The sequence below is a fragment of the Mytilus edulis genome, chromosome 2 (assembly GCF_963676685.1).
Source record: "Mytilus edulis chromosome 2, xbMytEdul2.2, whole genome shotgun sequence".
In the NCBI taxonomy this organism is placed as follows: Eukaryota; Metazoa; Mollusca; class Bivalvia; order Mytilida; family Mytilidae; genus Mytilus; species Mytilus edulis.
In genome coordinates, this window is record NC_092345.1 from 385,742 (window position 1) to 411,418 (window position 25,677).

The following is a 25,677-nucleotide window of genomic DNA, read 5'->3' on the forward strand; positions in this document are numbered from 1 at the left end:
TCAGTTCAGAGATTTTTAATGTTTATGGATGTTATCTTACAAAAGCCTGACAAAGTTTATTAATCAGCAGCTGCCTGACAAAGTTTTTATTTAGCAGCAGCCGCCTTAACTTGAGCCTGTTGAAACTGTTGTTGTAATTTAGTAATTCCTTCTTTACATGTGTCTTGTTTCTTCTCTAAATCTTTGATCGATTCTTCATGTCTTTTTCTGAAATATATATAATATCATTTTTTAAATCCTGAAAGCTGGCCAACATGTAACCTCATCATTGCAAATCATCAGACAGTCAGACATGGTATGCTATAGCTAGTATGGTAAATAAATATTTACAAATATATCATCATTCTTGATTATTCCCAATCCCTAGGCATAAATGCATTGCTCATACATCAACAATAAAATAAAATTGTAATACAGACTGAATTATAATAGATTGTGAATCCTGTCCAATGATGAATTTAGGTCAAAGCCATGATTGAAGGTACATGGCCAAACAATCTCCATGGAGATGAGATGTACCAATGCTAATACATTTTGTACATCTTCATATCAAATACATTGACCTACCACTAGTCATGCTAGTGGTTCCCCATTAACTGACCTATTCAGAAACTAATACATGTTAACTAGGTAAAAGCTTCAAAGTCAACAGACCCTGAGGGAAGGGGTCAAATAATCTCCAGGGAAATGAGAAGTGCCAAAGATAATAAAAATATACTAACAAGAATGTGTCCCCAGTATACAGATGCCCTACTCACACTATCATTTTCTATGTTCAGTGGACTGTGAAATTGGGGTCAAAACTCTTTTTTGGCATTGAAATTAGAAAGATCATATCATAAGGAACATGTGTACTAAGTTTCAAGTTGATTGAACTTCTTCAAAAACTACCTTGACCAAAAACTTTAACCTAAAGCGGGACGAACAAACAGACGAACGGACAGACGGACGTACATATCAAAAAACATAATGCCCCTCTACTATCGTAGGTGGGGCATAACAATCAGACATGCCACTAAATGGTAACCTATAAACTGCTGCCAGATGAGAAGCAGCATGCCTATGTCTCAATTTTTTACTACATGTATGTCAAGGGAAGACAAAAACTCCTTTTTTTTTGTAATTTGTATTAGGTGAAACATAAACAATTGATGGGGTTTATTTGCATTTGTTTGTTTATGATGCATAATGTATACTTACACGAGATCAGCAATATAGTCTATTTATGATGCATAATGTATACTTACACGAGATCAGCAATATAGTCTATTTATGATGCATAATGTATACTTACACGAGATCAGCAATATAGTCTATTCTTTTCTGTACATGTTTGTTTATGATACATAATGCATACTTACACGAGATCAGCAATATAGTCTATTCTTTTCTGTACATGTTTGTTTATGATACATAATGCATACTTACACGAGATCAGCAATATAGTCTATTCTTTTCTGTACATTTGACTTGGACTCGTCTAAATTTTGTTTGACCAGAACAGGTCCAATCATTTTATAAACACTAGCATCTTTTTCTAATCTGTCAAGCTCCTAAAATAAATAAGTTAACTTTTTCTTAATATGTTGTAAAATATCCTTATATTCTGAAATGTACAAAAATGTATACTTTTGTGTTTAAAGTAACATCCTGTGCAGCCAAACAATTCACATTTACATGATTCTGACCAGATATAATTTTATATTACATTTATTTATACACACAGGCACAAGTATTAAATATTTAAACATAATGGTATTTATTTTCAGAAAGAATAAAAATTCTCTAGCAGTTAAAACTACTCTGAAAGCAATCTTATTTTTCTATGTGAGTACATTGTATGTTGGCTGATAATAATCAAAACTATACATGTAAAAATGTACAGGATGTCATCATAGTCATTAGGTAAATAGTATTGTCAAATATAACTCTTTTGTCTAACCAGTTACTTGGACAGTCTATTTACCAAATTACCAATTAACTAGTCGTGAATGTGATGGTAATTCATTGTTTCAAAGATCTTTAGTACTTAAAAAATGCAAGGCTTAATAATATGAATTGATGCTCATGGAGTCATGCTTGAAAATTATGAGGCTTTGAGCAGTCCTGGTAATGTTTTATTTTCATTAATCCAATACTACCAAGATCACGAAAATTATTTATATGCAGAATGGAGTTTTTATTAACTTCATATTAAGGAGATGGAAATCTTCTTGATGTGGGCGAGTTGACAAAGTCTGAAATTGATGATTGTTTCATTTTCTCAGGTGTCTCAAAAAAATTTACGGAGTGTTTCAATTCATCTGTCAAATTAATATAAAGCATGACTTACATGTACATGTACTTCCATTAAAAAAATATTAAAGATTTCATACACTTTTATCATGTTTATATCGAATCTTTTAAAATTGAAAAACTTGTCTGGTTAACTGGTACATGTAAGCATTTTGGGGTATTGGATATTCTGACCGTAAAACTGATGAACTGTTTACAACATGGACAACACAAGTAAACATAAATGAGATGTATTATACCTCTTTCACTAAAGTGTTTTCTGTCAACTGTCCTTCAAGTTGTTGTCTTTGTGAAATATGTTTCTGCAAGTCTAGAAAACAATAAAGTATCTTCTTGATTAATATATGTAATTTTAAATGTGTATTTATCAAGTTTATTCTATTAGTGATATTTTAAAACACTACTTTGTCTGTATATAAAGACTGGGTATACGTATCATGCACATCCCACCAAATGACCATGATAACTTTCTTTCCCTAAAACGAGTGAAACAATATCCCATTATTATGATAAAGAAGATGCCTTTTCAGTAAATATTTTACAGTTTGATGAACATCAGAGTATTATCTGAAAATATTCCATTGATTTAGAACATGTAGAATATGAATCAAAATATCTAAAAGTATTGTTAAATTTTTGTATCAAATGTTGTTTTGATGGGTCTTTGCTAATTTTAGTCATAAATTGTAACTCATAACAATACAAAAACAGGTCCGCAATAAGAGGTGCACAGTTAGTCCCCATTGGAATTCCAATAACTTGACGATATACGGAATCTCCAAAGCGAACAAAAATGTTATCAAGCAAAAATTCAAGGGCATATATAGTATCAAAGCATGTCCAATTGACATAGTTCTTTTAATTTGTTAATTGCTACTAAAAAATGACCTAAAAGAGTTTGAACATATGTACTCGCATTCTGACTTTTTAAATGCCTAGTTAATATGGGATGTGAATTTTTTCTTAATAAGAATATGAGGCAAAGTGGTATATACATGATATAGGGTAGAAAAATCAAAACTTTGAACAGATTCAAAATCCCCAATATATGCATAACTTATAATGTCTGGTTATGTAAATGTATTTCAGTTGTTTCCTGTAATTAGTTAATACTTCAGCTTTATCATGTACATTTTTTGAATATTCATTTTATTAAATTTACTGTTTGCAAAAGTATAAATTACTCTAAATTATAGGGATTTTCTGGTAACTTAACAGAAAACCCTTGCCGTTTTTGGCACAACCTTTTTGATCTTTTGGTCCTCGATGCTGTTCAACTTTGTACTCGTTTCGGCTTTCAAACTTTTGTATCTGTGCGTCACACATAGGTCTTGTGTGGACAAAATACACTTCTGGCGTATTAAAATTTTGAACTTGTTGCCTTTTGTTGGCTGTTGTTCGTGTGATTCTTTGTCAATTGTGTTCTCCAATTTATTTATATTGTAGTCCTGTGTTGTCATTTTGATGTTATATTTTACATGGCCATAAAAGTGTGAGGTTTGGCATGCCACAAAACCAGGTTCAACCCACCATTTTTTCCTTTAAAAATGCCCTGTACCAAGTCAGGAATATGGTCATTGTTATATTATAGTTCGTTTCTGTGTGTATTACATTATAACGTTGTGTCGGTTGCTTTCTCTCATTTTTGAGTGTAAATTCACATTGCGATAAGACGTGTCACGGTACTTGTCTATCCCAAATTCATGTATTTGGTTTTGATGTTATATACATGTATATATGTTATATTTGTTATTCTCGTGGGATTTTGTCTATGTGTGTTACATTTTAGTGTTATGTCGTTGTTCTCCTCTTATATTTAATGCGTTTCCCTCGGTTTTAGTTTGTTATCCCGATTTTGTTTTTTGTCCATGGATTTATGAGTTTTGAACAGCGGTATACTACTGTTGCCTTTATTTATATAGGACAATGCTGTTGATTAAAAAATACTCCATTCCAGGACCTTTTGTTTTCCAAATAATTAATATTACCAATAATTGATAAGTTCCAGGTCGACGTGTTCAAACAGAAAAATTTTGAAAGCAGAGAAAACTGTGCGTCTTATAATCGGCATGACTTTATCAGATGACAATCCCAATATTAAAATAAGGCTTACGCATAGTTATATACTTTAATTCAGTCACGGACCCGCGATATCACGGGTGTATTCTAGTGTATATGTATCTTTATCAGCATCATGAGCATAATTTGACAGTTGAGGCTTTCAAAGCCTAGGTGCCAAAGCTGAACTAATTTAAAAAACAGTGTGGGGAGGGGTCTGTATGTGCACAGAAGTCATGGCAAAATATTCAGTTAGTTGATTGTGGCCATTATCCTGTACAGACATGACAGAAGTAGAATTTTATAAAAAGTTTTACCTTTAACTACTTTAATACATTTATGTAATACATTGCTATCTATATAATTGATCTTGAAAGGCTATTTTAATTTTTTTGTGGGACATCTTCGAAGAAAAAGCGTAACAACATGAACAAGAGGCAAAGAAGAGTGAATAATGGGCAAAAAGTTTAAAATAAAGAGAAAAAAAGTAAATAGAGAAAAATAGACTAAAATATTAAAGAATAGTGTATACGTCATCATATAAAATATTTAGAAGAGAGATAGTCCAAATAATTATGACGTCTGGCAAGGCTATCTTATCTTTAAATTTTTCAAAGGAAGGCGTCCCAGAAAAAAATTAATATAGCCTCGCCAGACTTCATAACTATTCGGACTAGAAGGAAGAATGATGGGCAAATTTTTTAAAGAATACCGAAATTTTTTCAAAAACAGTAAAGAATGTAGAATTGAAGGACCCCAATCCAGAACTTCTTTCAAGACCTCATATTAATAAATAAATGGTATTAATAAATAAATGGGACTAGCACATGGACGAAACGACAAAGACCGAAACCTCTTGTTTCCACGAATTCCATTGCATGGTGATCATGGACACAGGCACTAGGTATCAGGTCTGTTCGCGCCCAATACACTTTTCGCATCCTACATGTTCGCACCTGAAACAATTTATAGATAAAAAAATTATAGCAATACACTAACCAAAATTGATTAATATTTAAGATTTATTCCACCCGAAAATCCCGGTCGTCAGAATCTCACTTTATTTAAATGATTAAAAATATTTTAACAATACACTATCCGGCAAATTATGATTAAGATTTATTCAACACAAAAAACACGTTGTCTCACTTTATTTTGAGACAATGAAAACAAATATACTAATATGAATACACTTGCCAAAACTTGGTTATAAAGTTATCAAACACAAAACCAATAAAACTTGGGCGCGAACGTGTAGGGTGCGAAAGTGAAAGGGCGCGAACGTGATCGTGTGCGAAAGTGAATGGGCGCGAACGGACCCAGATTCCAGGCACTAGGCGACGTCGATCTATTATATAAGAATAGTTTACCTTTCAAATTATTATAAACATGTGTGTCTGTGACCATGGATATAAAAACATGACTTCACTGACACTATGACATAGCTGGACGTATAAAACGATAGAGATGGACATTTATCAAATTATCTCAGTGTGTTGTTCACACTTTTTATCGTCATCAAGATAATTTGTAATTAGTTTTACCTTTCTGGAATGCGTCATATTTTTCTATATCGCTCTGCAATCGTTTCTGAAGTTCGGCCATATTGAAACAGAAGAGATTTTCTGGCAAACTAATTTTGATTGGTCAATTTCAGAGCACTTGTCCAATCCAATTAAACGTTGCATTGCTACTTCTACTTTTACTTTTAACATTATAAAACTCACCTTCTTCAATGAGAGCTGCTAATATTTGACTGACAAAATGAATTCATCAGGCATAAGAAAGGTTAAACAATTATGTTTATTTGAATAACTTCAAACTGTGTGTCAAGGCAAATAATATTTTTCATTAAAATATCATTTGCAATAGTTGTCATATATTTCAAAATAATAAGATGTGGTATGCATGTATGTCAGACTATGAGTTACTTTACTTTAGGGGGGGGGGGGGGGGGGGGGGCTATGGTTTTTTTTTGGAAAAAAAAGTTTGTTTCACCCTCAGCTGCCACTATATGTAATGCTAAAATTGAAAGAAAAAAAAATTGTTTTCGACTTGTCGCGAAAAAAATAGATTGTTTTTCGCCGTAGGCGAAAAAAAAAAGTTTGTCCAGAAAAAAAAACCATAGCCCCCCCCAGAAAATCAAATGGTTGCTGCCTTACTTACTTTACTTTAGTCTGTACTGTTCCGCCTATATCAGACGACCCACTTTTCAGTGTGAATATCATTTAAATTGTCATTTAATCCAATGCACTAATATTGTTTGTTTATACACATTAACCACCACCTCTATTTACTCAGGAGAATAAGTACATCCCATGAATATACATATCAGAAACTGGAGGGAAAGTCAATGGACTTCAAAATGTTTGTTGCCCCATTTCAAATTAACAATTGTCACAGTTGAGCACTTTTTCATTATAAAGCTGATTGATATTGATTCATTAGTACTACCTCAATAAAGTCGATCCACCTGCCTCAATCCTCAATCTTAAGGCCTGTTGGCATAGTTCTCTATAGCTGCGAAAACGTAGCTCTTAAGATCCTTTTGATGATTTTTGATATTTGCGGACTTTTAAATTGAAAAATAGTTACAAATTCTTTTTTAAAGGTTTTGATATGGCAAAAAAAAAATCAAAGGACAATTATAGAGCTACTTTTTCGCAGCTAAGTCCTCTAGTGAATAATTAACTGTAAAGTCATGAAAGTGTTAATTTCGGAACAAATTAGTTCATCGTAAAGTTTAGTTGATACAACATCTTTTATAAAAGTTTTTAGACTCTGTATAAAGCTGTTTCTCGCATTATTTAATTTACTGCATCTCAAAACAAAATGTACCCGGTTCTCTTCCTCAGTTCCACATAACGGACAAATTGCACTGACTTGTCGTTTACTAAATTTAGAATTGTCGCATTGAAGAGTATGTATTACACACTAATTTGGATTTGATGCAGGCACGTAACGTAGAGTAAGGTTCAGATCCACAAGTATTCCAAATAGGATGAATGCTTCCAAATTCTGCATCATCATACATGTCATAGTTTGAAAGATTTAAAGATCATTTTTTTGACACATCAGATTTTAGTTTAATTATCCAGTAGTAGCTTACAGAGGAGTTAACCAGTTTTTTTCCATTTAGACTTTGAAGGAGGGCTGACAAGTAGATCATGAGGTGACGGTAGATCATATAATTCTGTGATAGTTACTATTTTACGAAACCAACTGTTTCATGACTTGGATTTCATTGCAAGTTGACGGAATGCTAAGTCACGTTCGACAGAGTTATCATTATCAATACTGTTTTTAAAGATACCAAGAATTCTTTTGTGGATTTCCGCTGAATTCCAGAGGTACATCAAAGTTCAAACATATTGCGGCAATTCTATTATTTCCATCAGGGAGTTTCTCCAAATATGGATTATATATTATTTACGCAAATTGCGACCCCAGCATGTGTGCGTTTTCTGTCAACTACATCATCAATAATTCCATCGTCAAAACATTTTATGTGACAGTTAAAATCAGTAAAATTATTATACAAATTATCCTTCTCATGGCTATAGAGCCAGTGCTCTTGAAGTAAAATAATATCAGATCTTTTAATAAGTTTATAAAGATACGCTAAATTAGAGGTCAGGCCTTCAATGTTAAAAGATAAAATATTTAACAGTCAGGGGACTTACTGAAATAAGTGATTTTAAAATCACTTATTTGAGTAGCAAATTCGAGGTTTTGTCACAAATTTGGATTTTGTAGTTTTTTCAAAATTTTAAACACATAGGTTTAAATAATATCTTTTAATTAGTAAAATTTAAAAAAATGAACTTTTTGCTTCTTTTAAGTAGCAAGGTTTATGCCTTTGATGCTAAATTCTATTTTAGTTGAAAAAATGCTATAATAATGGCTTTACATAATGAACTGATACTTTCTTAAAAGATTTTTTCCAGCAGTGGCAGTATTTTTCTTGTGAAGTTCAAGGTTTCATCTTTCAGATTATGTAATAAAATTCTACTGTTCGCGATAAAAATTTCACTGTTCGGGGGTGTTGAAATTAGTGGGGGTTATAAATTAAAAGAATGATACTTAAAGAAGTGATTTTTGGGAAGGAAATTGAGGTCTGATACTTAAACAAGTGATTTTTATGTCATTATCCTAGATTCAGTACAAGGTCATCACCTGAAATGACCTGGTCATCCTAGACAACACAGATGTTGGTTCTGATAAGTTTAGAAACATAATTAGTCCCTGGGTCATTAGTATTCTATATTTAAAGCTACAGTAAAATTAAATCACTTCTTCTAGTGATTAATTTGTACTACTTAAATAGGTGATTATTAAAGAAAGACAACTCTAACTTCCAACCTTTATGGAAATAATGTTACTTGAATCAGTGATTTAGAAAATCACTTATTTAAGTAAGTCCCCTGACTGTTTAACAAATGTGATGTTAAATTCTAGACTGAATCGAGGGTGAAATTGTGGACTCTGGTTCTGAAATCTCGGGATCACTTGGTATTGTCGATGGACATTTGGTTGACGGACATGATTCGGAATTCTCTGTCTTGTTGGAGGAGGGTGGTACATGTACATTGGTTTCTTTGGTGGAGAATAATTCATATGTGGCAGGTGTCTTTTCGGCGCACGAACTTAGCCTAAAAAAGGGTACTGTTCAGTATATGATATACCATGTATACTATGAACAGGAGATTGTTCATCTCCTACCTCGTCATCATGCATTTCAAGCTCAGAATCAAATAAAATGTTAGTACAAGAGTCATTTGAAGGTTTCTCATACTTAAACTAGTCAGCAGTTTGATTATTGGTCACATTTTGTTTGTTCTTTCGTGTTCTCGGTTGTTTACGTCCATTCTCTATTTTAAAGTCGATGAATTTATCAGCTAAATTTGAAATTTTATTGTCTTGTTTAAGTATTTCAAATTCTTATGAACACACACGTTGTTCCATGGCATATGATCTAGAATTATCTTCTCGACGCAGATGGTTCATGTACTGTATTGCTAGGGTTTTGTTGTTTTATCAATAAGGAATGTTCAAGATCCTTTTCATCTTGCTCTAATTTAATAGTGAGGGCTCTGTCAGTAGCCAATTCTTTTTTCATTAATTTTTTTTCGGAATCTTGTTTACAAATGAGCAATTCTTTGGTTTTAAGTTGCTTATCTTTTAGTCCAAGTTGAGATTTTAAATATTTTATTTCCTCTTCTAAAATGTTAGTGTTATTACATGTTGTCATTGGAATGGCACTGATGGTTAAAGGAATAGGTATACATGTATGTTACAGTTAGTTAAATGTGGCGGAGTGGAGCACAGAACTGTGGGGTGACTCAAGTTTGTAGAAGGATTGCTATTTTCTGAACGTGACCGTATACTTGTGGTTGGTTGAATACCAGTGTTTTACGGAGCATGTTTTAAATGAGAAACAAGTAGATCTGATTGCAATGATTTTAAAGTTTTGCAGCTGTTACAATTATATTGAAGTGTAAGATCATTCTCTATCTCATCAACCTCCTTAACCATGTTAACAGTAAGATTTTCACATTTATAATGAAGCCATTTATTACAGATTTCACATTCAACAGCCTTATTGTCAGAACTACAAAGATTTTCACATATAGGACAGTAGTCATTTTGTTGTTGATCAGAAGCATTTATTAGTGACTTTAAAGATGCGGAAGCACTATTTAGTTTAGAATGTTGACACTGATCTTGTTGAATACTAGTATTAATGTCAGTTGGTCGAGTGCAACTAGTCTGATTTGAGTTAAGATATGCAGTGCAGCATTGTCTGATTTTACTGTTAATTGTTATGAAATCCTTGTTATGGTCTAATACATTCAAGATATCAGGTAGGGTTGACGAAATATAAACTGACATATGTAGCTGATTACCATTCAAAACTACTTTTGACGAGGTATTGTAAAAGTTTAATACATCAGATACATAGAGTTTGTTCTGTGCATCATTGACAACGACAGATTCAGAGACTACTGCTTTATTTACGTCGGTCGTATTAGTCCTTCTTATTGAGAGCCCCTCACCCTGAAGCACACTCAAGGTCACGATTTTAAATTCCTCATAGGCACCGGCAGTGAATGTAAGCACTAAGTTACCAGGACTAAATTTAGGGACTACTGAGAATGTTCGATTTGAGGCATCAAGTTTTTGACTAATTGCTTTGTTTTTATTTAGAGCATATTCAGCTGGGTGATCAGTCATTGTCAGTTGTATTGAATTCTAGTCAAATCGGCACCTGGTTAAATCGGTACCCGGTCAAATCGGCACTCAGTATAGTCAAATCGGCACCTAGTCAAATTGGCACCTGGTTAAATCGGCACTTTATATAGTCAATTCGGCACCCATGTTTATAGATTTGTTTAATATACATATTTTAACAGTAATTTAAGCAAAAACAGTAAAAATAAGGAAGGGGTTGTCCAGAAATATTTACTTAATTATTTCACATTTTTTGGGGTTGATGTATATATATTTTTCTCTTAACTAAATGCGTATTTTAGTTATATATACAATGATCAAGGATTTTTATAGTTCTCACTATACAAATCCTTGCAATGATATATGAGGTAGTGGATATTTTGTATGCACTTTTTAACAGTTGAACATTTTGCAGGATTGTTGGTTTAATGCTGTTTAAACTCTCCTGAAAAAAAACACCTTGAATTGCTAATTATTTTGCATGAAAGTTTGAATTATTGAAAGGGACTCGTAGTTTTCCAATTTATTGCTTCTAATTGTCCCATTGTTAAACATTAGCTTGTGTAAGGGCTTCTTTGTTTCTTATGAAGTTTTTGAAGAATAAAACATTAATAAATACCTTTAACATTCTACTGTTGAGTTAAAACCACAAACATATTAACTATGCACTTGATTAAAGTTATTAAAATTAATTGAAAAGAAAACTTATCAAAACATCAGTCATAGAATGTTGGGAAAACTTTAAATAATTAACCTATGTTTTCTAACTGCTTGATGCTTTTTAATGATGTAATGCATGATAAAATCCAAACCCCAAAATAGATCATGAATTTATACATTTTAAAATTATTTATACATATATAATATCAAATATTTTTGGATGCCGATTTGACTATACTGAGTGCCGATTTGACCAGGTGCCGATTTAACCAGGTGCCGATTTGACTTTTTCTATGGGTGCCGATTTGACCAGGTGCCGATTTGACTTGTACCCGTTGTATTGACCTTAGATGACTTGTCACTTGTTGAGGTAACAGTTACAGCTTTACAGTATGACTATGAGTGCAATGTCAATGAGACAACTATCCCTCCAAGTCACAATTTGTAAAAAGTTATCTTTAATAACATAATGGTCTGCATCTTCCTTCTTTCTTAGAAGCACCATGATGAGTAATTGTGTTACCAGTGATCAGGAAGGAAGTGCGCCATGCCCCAATTGCGCTTTTTGACCAGACATTTTTGCCAGAGGCGCAAGATATTCTCCACTCTGTTTTGAACGTTTAGATATCCTAAAATGGATTTCCGGATGTGTTTCGTGTCGCCATATGTATACATACAAAACGGTGTAGTGTTCCCACCAATGGAGCAACGCCTATATATTTTTTATATATTTTCCTATGGTATAACAGCAACATGTGGTATAACTGATTTATACCAAAAATGTATAAATAAAATTGGGGTATACATGGTATAGATTTTCAGTTGAGGTAGTGAGTTGGTGCAGTTTGAAAAGGACAAAAATAAGTATGCCTGAAGCTGTTAAACTGAATTATTATGATTTAAGACCCGCAACATAAAATTGTCCATATGGGGGGGGGGGGCATCGACGGCGGCGTCTTCAGCGTCGTCCGAAGATGGATGGTTTCCGGATAATAACTTTTGTACAAGTGAATAGAAATCAATTAAATTTTAACACAATGTTAATAACCACAAAAGGAAGCTTGGGATTGATTTTGGAGGTTATGGTCCCTAAGGTTTAGGAATTAGGGGCCCAAAGGGCCCAAAACAAGCATTTATCTACATGATCTAGTGTCAGGACAAAAAGTTGTGTATAAATATTTCAATTGCTCTGAAATTGTACAACAATGTTTAATACCATAAGTAGAAGGTTGGGATATATTTTAAGAGTTATGCCTTATGGGGCAAACTATCTAGGAATAAAGGGCTAAAAAGGGGCCAAAAACAATTTTTCTCATTTAAGATTTCATAAATAAAAAGACAATTTCTTCAAACATTTTTTTGATAGGATTGATATTCAATGCATAGTGAATTGCTCAAAGGCAAAAAAAATATTTTAAGTTCATTAGACCACATTCATTCTGTGTCAGAAACCTATGCTGTGTCAACTATTTAATCACAATCCAAATTCAGAGCTGAATCCAGCTTGAATGTTGTGTCCATACTTGCCCCAACCGTTCAGGGTTTCTGCAGTCGTATAAAGGCTTAAGCTGCACCCTGCGGAGCATCTGGTTTGTCTTAACATGCTTAAAAAAACCATTACAAGATGGCTGTGTTGTTGGGCCTTCTGTAGCAATTTTCTGTAAAAAAAAATAAAACATTCCATTTATTTATTTTCAGATGAAGAGGATAATGTCACAATGTTTGCGTCTGATGAGATTAAAGTCTACCAAACCTTTACAGAGATCAAGACTAGAGCCATACATAAAAAGTGGACTATTTAATGAAGGCGGAATTGTATTATTGGTACAGTAAAAGAATATTGTTACTGTTGTAGGCATGGACATTTCAGGGATAGAGTTGATAAAATAGAAATACAAAAGCAATGCACTTTTTCGATTGATTTTATATCTGTATGTAAATATCAAGCTTCCTCTATTTATTGTGATCTACTCATCACAGGGTTTGTATACTTACTGTCTTACATCATGTACATTAGCATGATTAGCAACATGACAGGTACCACATATGTGACAATATGATGGCTTAAAATATATATATAAATATATATATATTATATATATTTATATTTATATTTAGGATTATATATTCTCAAAAATGTTTATTAAATTGAATTTTGGAAAAGTTTTATGAAAAGGCTTCCATATCACTATGTTAGTAAAGTTATATGCCTTGATTAATTCTGCAAATTGATCTTGAACTTGAAACTTACTTTTTGAGTGAAGAAAAGGCAAAAGCGCCATATAATCATTGTTAGCAGTACATGATTCATTTAATCGTAAAATATCTATAGGTGGAAAAATTTCTATACTAGAAGTTATTTTCTGATCCCCATATCTACAAGCTATTGCAAATTTTAAAGGAATCCTTGTAGTAATTAACCATGAACCGGATGAGATATACTTTGCCATAGGCAGAACGGCAAAAGGTTGAACTAAAGTCTGACAATCAACCAATACAAATTCAATTTAACAATGCTACCAAAAGAACTAAAAAATATCGATAATATACCAATGGATAACTTAATTTACCAATTAAACCAGTTAGATTCTATTGAGGAAGACCTTGGACTACCAAATTGGGCTTATGCTTTAATCTATTTTTTTGTTGCTTTTGCCATAGGGATAATGTTATATTTATTTTGTAAATATCGTCAAAATATTAAGAATAGGTGTTTAGCCAAGAGAATGAATAATAATAAAGAGGTTCAAATAGTCACAAGGTACCTTGGTGGTGATCAAGTGGTGTCAACTAATGTTGAGGGCGATGGTACTGCCTCCAGAGATGATAAAATAGCTTCTGCACCATTATTGGAATCAACCACTAAGAACCATTATCCAGTACTCAATTTGTCAACCAATGAGTAGTAGCTATCAAGTAAATTGACTAAAAAAAAATGATGATTGGACAAAACCACTGGATATTGGCTTTGATTATTGGACACAATGCAGACGTTTAGATGTACATAAAACTATACGATCACATAACTTATATTGGTAGAGGGAATCGTTCTACAGCATCACAGGTAGATTTGCCTGTAATGTTTCAGCCGGTGATAACTGAGCAACCTAGTCAGGGACTCTGAATTAACTGAGTAGGTAAGCTTAGGGTCAGTTAGGAGTAAATCAACGACAGATGGTGGATCACATGCAGGTTGGATTTTCGACGATGGATGGTGGATCACATGCAAGTTGGATTTTCGACGATGGATGGTGGATCACATGCAGGTTGGAGTTTTCGACGATGGATGGTGGATCACATGCAGGTTGGAGTTTTCAACGATGGATGGTGGATCACATGCAGGTCGGAGTAATTGCAGTACTTCTAAATGATGGGAATTGGCGTTGCAGATAAACAAATGGATTGTTGGAGTTGACAACGACGATCAGAGGAGCAGTTCACTGGAGTCGGGGTTATGAAGACGGTCCGCAGTTAATGGTTGCGCCTTTTTTTTTTTGAAATAAGAAGTTCCGATATTTGATGTTACGAACTTAGTTATTCACACAAGAATTGTATGAACTATACATTGCTGAACATTTAGATGTTGTTGAACTTTTGAAATGATTTTGTTTATGAATATTTTTTGTTGTTTTTAGGGAAATTGCAAGCATTCATATTGTCACCGATTTTAACTAAAATATAAAATTATATTTCTTAAGAAAGGGAGGAATGTGACAATATGATGGCTTAAAATATATATATAAATATATATTATATATATTTATATTTATATTTAGGATTATATATTCTCAAAAATGTTTATTAAATTGAATAAAATAAATACAAGGGAATATCTATTAAGAAAAACATGACCTTGTAAAAGGTTGTTTAATTGACCGCTGGGTTGCATATATATATAACATGTTTACATGCGGACCAGGTGGTGACATGTAGCAATTAGTTAAAACACGAGAAATATGTGCATTCTTTGACCATCAATCTCCAGGTTGGTCAAAACATGTCAAAACATGTCAATTAGAGACAACTTAATAGATATTCATCCCTGTATCTTTTGATTTAAGACTATAATGGTCAAATTGATAGAAACCTTGACACCGTTATATTCTGTATATATACTTGTGTATTTTATTTGTATGAATTACATCGGCCCAGGCAGGTTAATAAACTTATAGCAAAACTATATATTGTTATACATATGGAGCAGGATCTGCTCACTCTTCTGGAGCACCTGAGATCACCTGCCCTATTAGTTTAGATGTTTAGATTTTGACCATACACCTCTCTTCTTTAACAGAACTGTCAACAAAGTCATTATCGATGTTAAACCTTTTTTTTGGGTTGATACTGTGTTAAGGATAACATGGTTTATTTATTAAATTTACGTTAGTACACTGAGCAAAGGAATAAATATTATAATGGAGATCATTTCCAGACGACTGATAAATGTGTTAAATTGTAAAATCAATATATTTCATAAGTCAGGGTTGGTTTATGTAAATAAGAATAAAGATGGGTGTTTGAAAAATGTAAAGCGGTCACAATTACTCTGTCAGTTAAAAGAGTCAGGGATCCAGTTAGCTAATAAACATTAATAGTGGTAGAAATCAGTGTAAAGTAAAAGAGTTTTATTCCAGAGATGGCAATGATATGAATCAAACATATTACATGTAGGAATGCTAACATTATTTAAATTTCTCATTATTATGTTGTTTAAAATACATGTTGTTCTTCATTTTATCAGACTGTCCCTGTAGCAGCTTTCTGTCTTGGAGTATGGCAAATTCAGAGACGTATAGAAAAATTGGAGCTCATAAAAAGTTTAGAAGAAAAAACAGGAAATAACCCAGTTCCTCTTCCTAGCAAGTATGAATTATGATTTTGCTATATCCTGTTTTTTTACAATTATTTACATGAAATCATGCATAAGTGCATCACATAGGTTAATGTGAAGTGCTTGGTCGATTTATAAAACAATGTAAATGACACTGTCAGAGTTATAAGTTTGTCCGTTTGAAAAAAGATCGAAAAAAGATATTTTAAATCGTCTCATTATACCACACTACTTCAGCGTATAAATAAATCATTACATTGTTTACAAATATATTTATCTTTTACAGATTAGATGACATTTATGACTTAGAATACCAGTGTGTAAAAGTCCGAGGTGTATTTGACCACTCTAAATCTATAGAACTTGGACCTAGAACAAATATAAAAGATGCAATGTACTCTTCTGGTCATGGTGGTAGTTTGTTATCCACAGGTAGACAGACTGGTTTCTGGCTCATCACACCACTTAAATTGTCAGACAGAAAGTAAGTTTACAATTTAGGGTAACAGTTTAGTACCCTCAGGTAGACAGACTGAATAAATTAGCAATGAAGGGTAACAGGAAGATTACATTAATTCAAAATCATCATAATCTTTCAGTTGTAATACAGAGAAAAGGTAACCTCACTGTCCTGTTTAGGGTACCAGTATATTAATTTCCATTTGAAATAAATTAATTCAAAATGTCAGAGTCAGCGTTTACGTTTCCGCAAATTGGCATTACATTTCCAGAAAAAAAAGATGATGTTTCCGTAAAAAAAAGTCTATGTTCCGCAATTAAATATCTTACTTTTCCAGAAAAAAAAGTAACTATTTCGGAAAAAATAAATGAATACTTTTCCGCAAATAATTAAGGAATACCTGTTGAACGAAAGCAAAGCCATAATGAAAAATAAAAATTTGTTAAGCTAAAGGTCGTCATAACATGCAAGTAAAATTCATCATTAAAATGTATGAAAACGTATGTTCAAAAGTCAGCACTAATCAGATATATCTTGATATGAGTTCAGAAGTCAGTTCTTGCAGAATATTTGTAGCCAACACGTTGTAAAGAGGTCCACAAAGTCGAAAACCCGGTTGAATTAAAACAAAAGAATCGAAGCTCTTTGTTAGAGAAGGCGATAAATGCTTACTGTAATGTTTACTATAGTGACAAAAAAATTTTAAGTTATTCGAAACAAACAAAATTATAATTTTCTTCTCAATTACGAAGTTTTTTATTTTAAAAACACCATTTGCATAAGTTTTCAATTTATCTAGTACATAGTTAAGCAAAACAATTAAATATCAAGTCGACGACATGGGTATCTTTCAAGTAGGATGTAGAAAATGCATAACCTCTGATTTAAAAAAAAAATTACCACGGACGGAAAACATATCAATCTATTAGTTCAGTAATTGTCGTGTCTGCCCTTCCATTATGTGACTCAAGAAAAAATTTCAAAAATGGGTAACAATTGTATTGAAAAGAGAGAATCGAGTGCACCTTTTTATGTTAGGGCGTGTTTGAGTTGAATATGTTGTCTTGATATCGTACAAAGCAAGAATATTTCATACATCGTTTCGCTTCAGATTCTATCATTTTTATATATCAAAGCTACAGGTTGACTTTATAACATAAAAAAATCACAGTACTTAAGATGAAATATATGGGTCAAGTGAAATACCTATCTAGTGAATCACAAAAACAGAGTAGGTGTGTTTGAATAGCTATTTTTTAACTGAAAGTACTTGACGACAGTCTTTCAAGTTGGATGATGAAAATGCATTTCTTCGAAAAATTATAATTTTTTGTGTGTTATAACCAGGGTTTATAGTCTTCAACCACTAAAAAAATCTAGTCTGCCCTTCCACGAAATATTTAATTAGATTTTTTTTAAATGTTTATGAATTTTCGAAAATTCCACCTGACAACCAATCAGACAATAGGTTTAAGTTGAATCAATGCAGACAAGATCATTAACTGATGCTCATTAGCTAGTTGATACATTTGTCTTTTAAAATACAACTGACATATAAGGATCGTAATGGTGCAATGTGGATAAATTTATCGGTTTCCCAGAGCAAAATTTACAGCGCGTCATCCCTACAATGGCTTTCATTTCTACGATTGTGAAAATGAACTGGCGTAATGGGGAGATAATTTTGACGAAGTAGAATCCTGACTGCACAGAAGTACATTCACCGTTAATTTTACAAGTTTTGTATTTTGTTCAGGAAGGAAATCTATCTTCTCCTTTTCATATTTCGGAGCGGGTGTTTTTACAGTTAGAGTTCTCATCTTTATGTATGATGTTGTTTGCAGTTTCAATAACACATCGACAAAGATAAAAATGTTATGATGCTAGCGTAAAACTGCTTGTTCAGGTGGGCACGAAAAGACTTGGCACCATTCGATGTTTTCTTTTCCTCGGGTCAGGAGGTGATGCCAAAATGGTTGGTGAAAATCTCGAATTGCCATCTATATAAAAATTCCAATATATAATCGGCAAACGTCATGCATTTATCGTCAGATGAAGCATCGGCTATTAATTCAATAAAACAGTGGCATTCTTCAATCTTGTTAGTTGGCAAGTAAGCCATACCAAAGAAATGTGTTAGCCATTTTTCCAAAATCAGTCAACCGGTTATATCTAGTTTATTGTAGATATTAGACCAGAACCTTTTCTTTATTAAAAAAATAAAATGAATAATTTATCTTATTCATATTCAAATATTTCTGGAAAAGTAATAAATACATATATTGCGGAAACGTATATTTTAAATTTCCGGAAACGTAGTATTGGGACTTTGAAAAATTAGTGGAAACGTAATACACCTGTCAGAGTACCTTTTTTTAATATGTTTGGATTGTCCTTTGACAGGCAGCCGCAGGGTTATGTTTCAAATTCTTACAAAAATTATTTTTATTTCAATTTAAAAGCATTTTTTGTCATATAATAAAATTAATATTTAAGTTTGTAAACAAGAGGTGGTTTGCATGAGCAATTTTACATTAAGAAAAATGTCTAGAAAATTTTACTTAAAGTTTGGACGGGTCCATTTCATATAAAAGGTTAACAGGACAAACAGCTTGTCTGAAATCAGCGAAATAAATGAACCAACAAATAATAAACAGCTGCGCCATGAACGCATGATACGCCCGACGTCTTGTGTGGAAGTTTTATGCAATAATCATAAATAGTTTCTGAGGAAGTTTTAAGCAATAACCATTTATTGTTTTTGAGACACGGCGTTACATGTGAAACCCCCCCCCCCCCCCCCCCCACCCTGTTTTTTTAGCTCACGAGGCCCGAAGGGCCAAGTGAGCTTTTCCCATCACTTGGCGTCCGGCGTCCGGCGGCATCCGTCGTCCGGCGTCCTACCGGCGTCCGGCGTCGTTAACTTTTACAAAATCTTCTCCTCTGAAACTGCTGGGCCAAATTTAACCAAACATTGCCATAATCATTATTAGGGTATCTAGTTTAAAAATTGTGTCCGGTGACCCGCCCAACCAACCAAGATGGCCGCCATGGCTAAAAATAGAACATAGGGGTAAAATGCAGTTTTTGGCTTGTAACTCAAAAACCAAAGCATTTAGAGCAAATCTGACTGGGGTAAAATTGTTTATCAGGTGAAGATCTATCTGCCCTCAAATTTTCAGATGAATCCGACAACCCGTTATTGGGTTGCTGCCCCTGAACTTGTAATTTTAGGGAATTTTTGCTGTTTTTGGCTATTATCTTGAATATTATTATAGATAGAGATAAACTGTAAACAGCAATAATGTTCAGCAAAGTAAGATTTACAAATAAGTCAACATGACCAAAATGGTCAGTTGACCCCTTTAGGAGTAATTGACCTTTATAGTTATTTTTTAACCATTTTTTCGTAAATCTTAGTAATCTTTTGCAAAAATCTTCTCCTCTGAAACTACGAGGCCAAATTAATCCAAACTTGGCCACAATCATCTTCGGGATATCTAGTTTAAAAAATGTGTGGCGTGACCCGGCCAACCAACCAAGATGGCCGCCATGGCTAAAAATAGAACATAGGGGTAAAATGCAGTTTTTGGCTTATAACTCAAAAACCAAAGCATTTAGTGCAAATCTGACATGCGGTAAAAGTGTTTATCAGGTCAAGATCTATCTGCCCTGAAATTTTCAGACAAATCAGACAACCTGTTGTTGGGTTGCTGCCCCCAAATTAGTAATTTTAAGGAAATTTTGCAGATTTTGGTTATTATCTTGAATATTATTATAGATAGAGATATACTGTAAACAGCAATAATGTTCAGCAAAGTAAGATTTACAAATAAGTCAGCATGACAGAAATGGTCAATTTACCCCCTAAGGAGTTATTGTCCTTTATAGTCAATTTTCAACAATTTTTATAAAATTTGTAAATTTTTACTAACATTTTCCACTGAAACTACTGGGCCAAGTTCATTATAGATAGAGATAATTGTAAGCAGCAAGGATGTTCAGTAAAGTAAGATGTACAAACACATCACCATCACCAAAATACAATTTTGTCATGAATCCATCTGCTTCCTTTGTTTAATAGTCACATAGAGCAAGGTGAGCGACACAGGCTCTTTAGAGCCTCTAGTTTTTTACAAATATCACTAAAATAAAATTTTGAATCAAACCAAAAAGTATACAGATCTTTAAATTAGTATAACAAAGAAGTATGTACAGTTTCAAGCAATAATCATAAATTGTTTTTGAGATACGGCGCGACATGTAAAAAAAAACCTCCCCTTTTTTACAAAATACTCAATAACTCAAAAATAAAATTTAAAACTCATTTGAAAGTTTAGTGAGACATGTTAGATATTATTTATCAAATAAAAATTAAGATCTAAAAATCAGAATAAAAAATTAACAAAGTTTAGATATATTTCTCTGTTATAGTGCCACAATTCTAGTCAATAGAGGATGGATACCAAAAAATAAAGATGAAAGAAAATTATACAAAAGACCAGAAACACAGGTAAATTTATATATTTGATTTTCATTTGACTATTCCAACATTACAGTTGGACAGAATGTAGATAAAAATTGATTCAGTCTATTACACTTGTCTATTGATCAACCTAGATAAAACAAATATTGTAATCAACTGAGTAAATATAAAGTAAAATCTGATTCTCTATTGATTTAATAGAAAAGAGCAAGTATAACATGTCATGTGATACACTCCTGACCAGTGGATATAGAGCACAAAAAATAGAAAGTGGCTAATCACAATTTATAAATCAGTTTAAATCCATACAGAATTACATATTAGTGCAGCAGCATGATTGGTTAACATACAGCAGCCATTCAATTATTGCTGGATATTTTGTTCTCTTTTAAATGAAGGAAACATGTCTTGTACAGATTAAGCTTAGGCACTCCTCTGGTGAGGGATTTTATCCCTGTGTTGAATACCCATTGGTGGCCTTCAGCTGTTTTCTAAACTTTGGTCGAGTTGTTGTCTCTTTGACACATTACCCATTTTCATTTTCAATTTTAGATTAACAAATATGTTTAAGCATTGTGGCCACTATTCATGAAATGTTTTTTTTTACAATATATTAAAACTTGTCTGACATTTTATTTCAGCCAGAAGGGGAGGTTGAAATAGTTGGTGTTGTCAGAACAGATGAAAAAGTAAGGCATTCTGTTTTATGTTAGATGTTAAAAGTTAGTTGTAAAGGTTACTTTTTAAGTTCAAGGAAAACTTTGATTTTGATATTCTAGTTATCTAACAGAGATACCAGTGCATCCATGTACATGTACACAGAAACACTTGGAAACACCTCTTTGTCCATATGTGTTCTGTAACATAAATGCAATTATCACACTTTAATGGTATCTCCTATTATTGTTTATTATTTGTCTCATATACTTTTCTGTTTGGCATAAAGTAAATGCCCTGCATAGAACAAATTATAATACCTCATAAATACTGTGGTGGCATTGATTAATTGAAGACATCTAAACACAATTTATCAAAAGATCACACTGAAAATCTCCAACTTAAAGAATATGTACAAAAAATACACTAGAAACATTTTTACATTCATATTTAGTCATATTTGATTTTAAAACTTTATAAAGAATAAATTGCTATATAGCATACATGGTATATATATTTGGAAAGTAGTATTGTAAAAGCACATCAACAAACTAGAACAATTTCAAAAATACATTGCTGAAAAACTGATAAAAGGGGATACCAGGTACTGCAAAAAATATATTGATAGGTCATTTGAACTGGACAATAGTTTTGTGGTCCAATTTGGAGTAGCATCTGAAAGGTTACTTGAATTAGACCTCTTAGTTTTGTGGTCTATTTCAGAGTAGCATCTGAAAGATCATTTGAACTAGACCTTACTTATGGTCACCTTAGTTTAGTGTACCGTTTATATATATATAAATAGTTGTGATACATGTATTGTTGTTAAAATGAATGATGCTTTATCTTTTCAACTTTCTTTCAGAAAAATAGTTTTACACCAAAAAATAATCCAGGGCATAATCTGTGGTATTACAGAGATATTGAACAGATCGCCAAAAATCTTGGAACAGTCCCTGTTTATCTTGATGCAAACTTAGGTATATTATCTTAGCATTGACTTTCACTTTTAACAATTAAAACATTGATAGTTTGGTCAGTTCCTGTTTTTATGCCCCATTTAGGGGCATTCTGTTTTTCGGTCCGTGGGTCTGTTTGTTCATTCGTTAGTCTGTTTATTCGTGCATCTGCCCCGCTTCAGGTTAAAGTTTTTGGGGTCAAGGTAGATTTTTTGATTAAGTTGAAGTCCAATCAACTTGAAACTTAGTACACATGTCTCCTATGATACTGCCTTTCTAATTTTAATGTCAAATTAGAGTTTTGGCCCCAATTTCACAGTCCACTGAACATAGGAAATGATAGTGCGAGTGGGTATTTGTTAGACTGGGTAGAGAACAAGGTGAGGCAAAGTTTTTTTTAATTGATCCCTAATAACTGTATACAATTTGAGCTTGTCAAAGAAACAGTTACTATGATTATGTACACAAAAAGATTTTGAAAGAGAAAATATCACCAGCATGTTATTATTAGTAAAAACATTTCTAGTATAGACAATTCAAGATACCCTGGTACCTCATATACAGCATTGCTAAGAGCTTGTCCATACAAATAAAGGTGTGAGGGTATGAAAGGAAGTATATGTTTTATGTGTGAGGGTATGAAAGGAAGTATATGTTTTATGTGTGAGGGTATGAAAGGAAGTATATGTTTTATGTGTGAGGGTATAAATGGAAGTATATGTTTTATGTGTGAGGGTATGAAAGGAAGTATATGTTTTATGTGTGAGGGTATAAATGGAAGTATATGTTTTATGTGTGAGGGTATGAAAGGAAGTATATGTTTTATGTGTGAGGGTATGAAAGGAAGTATATGTTTTATGTGTGAGGGTATGAAAGGAAGTATATGTTTTATGTGTGAGGGTATAAATGGAAGTATATGTTTTATGTGTGAGGGTATGAAAGGAAGTATATGTTTTATGTGTGAGGGTATGAAAGGAAGTATATGTTTTATGTGTGAGGGTATAAATGGAAGTATATGTTTTATGTGTGAGGGTATGAAAGGAAGTATATGTTTTATGTGTGAGGGTATGAAAGGAAGTATATGTTTTATGTGTGAGGGTATAAATGGAAGTATATGTTTTATGTGTGAGGGTATGAAAGGAAGTATATGTTTTATGTGTGAGGGTATGAAAGGAAGTATATGTTTTATGTGTGAGGGTATGAAAGGAAGTATATGTTTTATGTGTGAGGGTATAAATGGAAGTATATGTTTTATGTGTGAGGGTATGAAAGGAAGTATATGTTTTATGTGTGAGGGTATGAAAGGAAGTATATGTTTTATGTGTGAGGGTATAAATGGAAGTATATGTTTTATGTGTGAGGGTATGAAAGGAAGTATATGTTTTATGTGTGAGGGTATGAAAGGAAGTATATGTTTTATGTGTGAGGGTATAAATGGAAGTATATGTTTTATGTGTGAGGGTATGAAAGGAAGTATATGTTTTATGTGTGAGGGTATGAAAGGAAGTATATGTTTTATGTGTGAGGGTATAAATGGAAGTATATGTTTTATGTGTGAGGGTATGAAAGGAAGTATATGTTTTATGTGTGAGGGTATGAAAGGAAGTATATGTTTTATGTGTGAGGGTATAAATGGAAGTATATGTTTTATGTGTGAGGGTATGAATGGAAGTATATGTTTTATGTGTGATTTAATCATTTATGTTTTATTTCCATTTGATGAATGCAAAGTTCTCACTGCTTTGGTTGATTGATATTAAAAATTCCCATCCTAAACTTCCATGTCCTATTTAACGGAATCAACCAAAGCAACATCACCTTTCTGACCTTTGACTTCTGATAAATCTTGTAGTTGGTCATTGAACATGTATTTATATTTTCAAATTCTTTCTGGTAACTTTCTCAAAAATTTTACCATTTATTTTTACACAAGATTGATTTTTTTGTTTATTTTCAGCAAGCACAGTAAGAGGTGGACCTATTGGAGGTCAAACAGTGGTCAAGCTACATAATGATCATGTATCATATATTTTTACATGGTGAGTCCAGTCTGATCTTTACTGGTTAACCTTTTTTAAGAAAAAATTAATATGTTATAAATGCTTTTAGGAAACATTGGACATGTAAGTAGTCAAGCTATAGTCAGAGAAGTTATTTATTAAGTTTTCAAAGTTCTGTTGTTAACTATAATAAAATCTTCATTTATAAGTTTATCTTTTCTGAATTAGACCTTCATCAGGATATTTATTTCATTAAACCATTACACACATGTAGGTTTAATTTTTGAGTTTTTATAACCACCTTATTTATGTGTGATTATTAAGTTATCTATGAAAAAGAAAGTATATTATTTAAAAAGGATAAAATAAATGACAAAAAATACTGGACAGTATAGCCAACCACACCAACAACTAACAAGATAGCCAGATTGTTTCATAGAAAGAATGCATTTTAATGTATAAAAAATTTAAACAGAACACATTTCTGTGGGGACTATATAGGCATACAATTTATAAAAGAGATAAATATTTGAATTATATTTTAGATGGTCAATATTAAGTTCTGTTGACAAAAATTTTGGAAATTTACCTTTGCATAATGTTGTTTTATAATTTATTTTCAGGTTTTCCCTCTGTGCTATAACTGGATTTCTGTGGTATCGAAAATTTGTGAGACCCGCTCCATCAAAGCTGTTACATGAGATATATAGGAGAGAGAAAGGACTTTGACTTTTATTATTTATTTATTGTTATAAATTTGAAGTAAACATGGTTTTATAGTTCTGTTGTTTATGCTAGTAATGACTGCTTTCTCCAGTATTTCTGCAGTATGTTGGCCACTTGCGATGATGGAATATAATTTTTCAGAATCTCATATAAGAGGTCAGCTTTCTTGAGTGGTCACTATTGGTACTTTCCATAAGTGTCTGCTTGATACATGTTTTACTGCAATTTTGGGGAAAATCAACTGCTCATTGAGTTATTGCCCTTGAATGACAATTTATACCACTTTTTAAGATTCTTTCCTTATTATTTTGAAA

The 25,677-nt window shown here is 32.6% G+C and overlaps 2 protein-coding genes across 2 annotated transcripts; one reads left to right on the forward strand and one right to left on the reverse strand.

The window, feature by feature from the left end:
• On the reverse strand, positions 1–6,056 carry LOC139511180 (prefoldin subunit 6-like). The gene is made up of 4 exons (XM_071297760.1): positions 5,898–6,056; positions 2,535–2,605; positions 1,429–1,553; positions 1–207 (listed from the first exon to the last, which is right to left on the reverse strand). The coding sequence occupies exons 1-4, from the start codon at positions 5,956–5,958 to the stop codon at positions 87–89; spliced, it is 378 nt and encodes a 125-aa protein (XP_071153861.1). The 5' UTR covers positions 5,959–6,056; the 3' UTR covers positions 1–86.
• On the forward strand, positions 6,024–25,416 carry LOC139511179 (surfeit locus protein 1-like). Its single transcript, XM_071297759.1, has 9 exons — positions 6,024–6,141; positions 12,943–13,068; positions 15,986–16,107; positions 16,362–16,559; positions 20,970–21,048; positions 21,663–21,710; positions 22,544–22,658; positions 24,595–24,676; positions 25,261–25,416. The coding sequence occupies exons 1-9, from the start codon at positions 6,118–6,120 to the stop codon at positions 25,364–25,366; spliced, it is 900 nt and encodes a 299-aa protein (XP_071153860.1). The 5' UTR covers positions 6,024–6,117; the 3' UTR covers positions 25,367–25,416.
• The last annotated feature ends 261 nt before the right edge of the window (positions 25,417–25,677 follow it).

Coding starts and splice junctions, on each gene's coding strand:
- LOC139511180 (XM_071297760.1), bottom strand. CDS start 5,958: ATGGCCGAACTTCAGAAACGATTGCAGAGCGATATAGAAAAATATGAC. Junction 2,606..5,897: donor ATATGACGCATTCCAGAAAG/GTAAAACTAATT, acceptor ATTGTTTTCTAG/ACTTGCAGAAACATATTTCA. Junction 1,554..2,534: donor AAAACACTTTAGTGAAAGAG/GTATAATACATC, acceptor TATTTATTTTAG/GAGCTTGACAGATTAGAAAA.
- LOC139511179 (XM_071297759.1), top strand. CDS start 6,118: ATGAATTCATCAGGCATAAGAAAG. Junction 16,560..20,969: donor CTTAAATTGTCAGACAGAAA/GTAAGTTTACAA, acceptor TCTCTGTTATAG/TGCCACAATTCTAGTCAATA. Junction 22,659..24,594: donor TTATCTTGATGCAAACTTAG/GTATATTATCTT, acceptor GTTTATTTTCAG/CAAGCACAGTAAGAGGTGGA.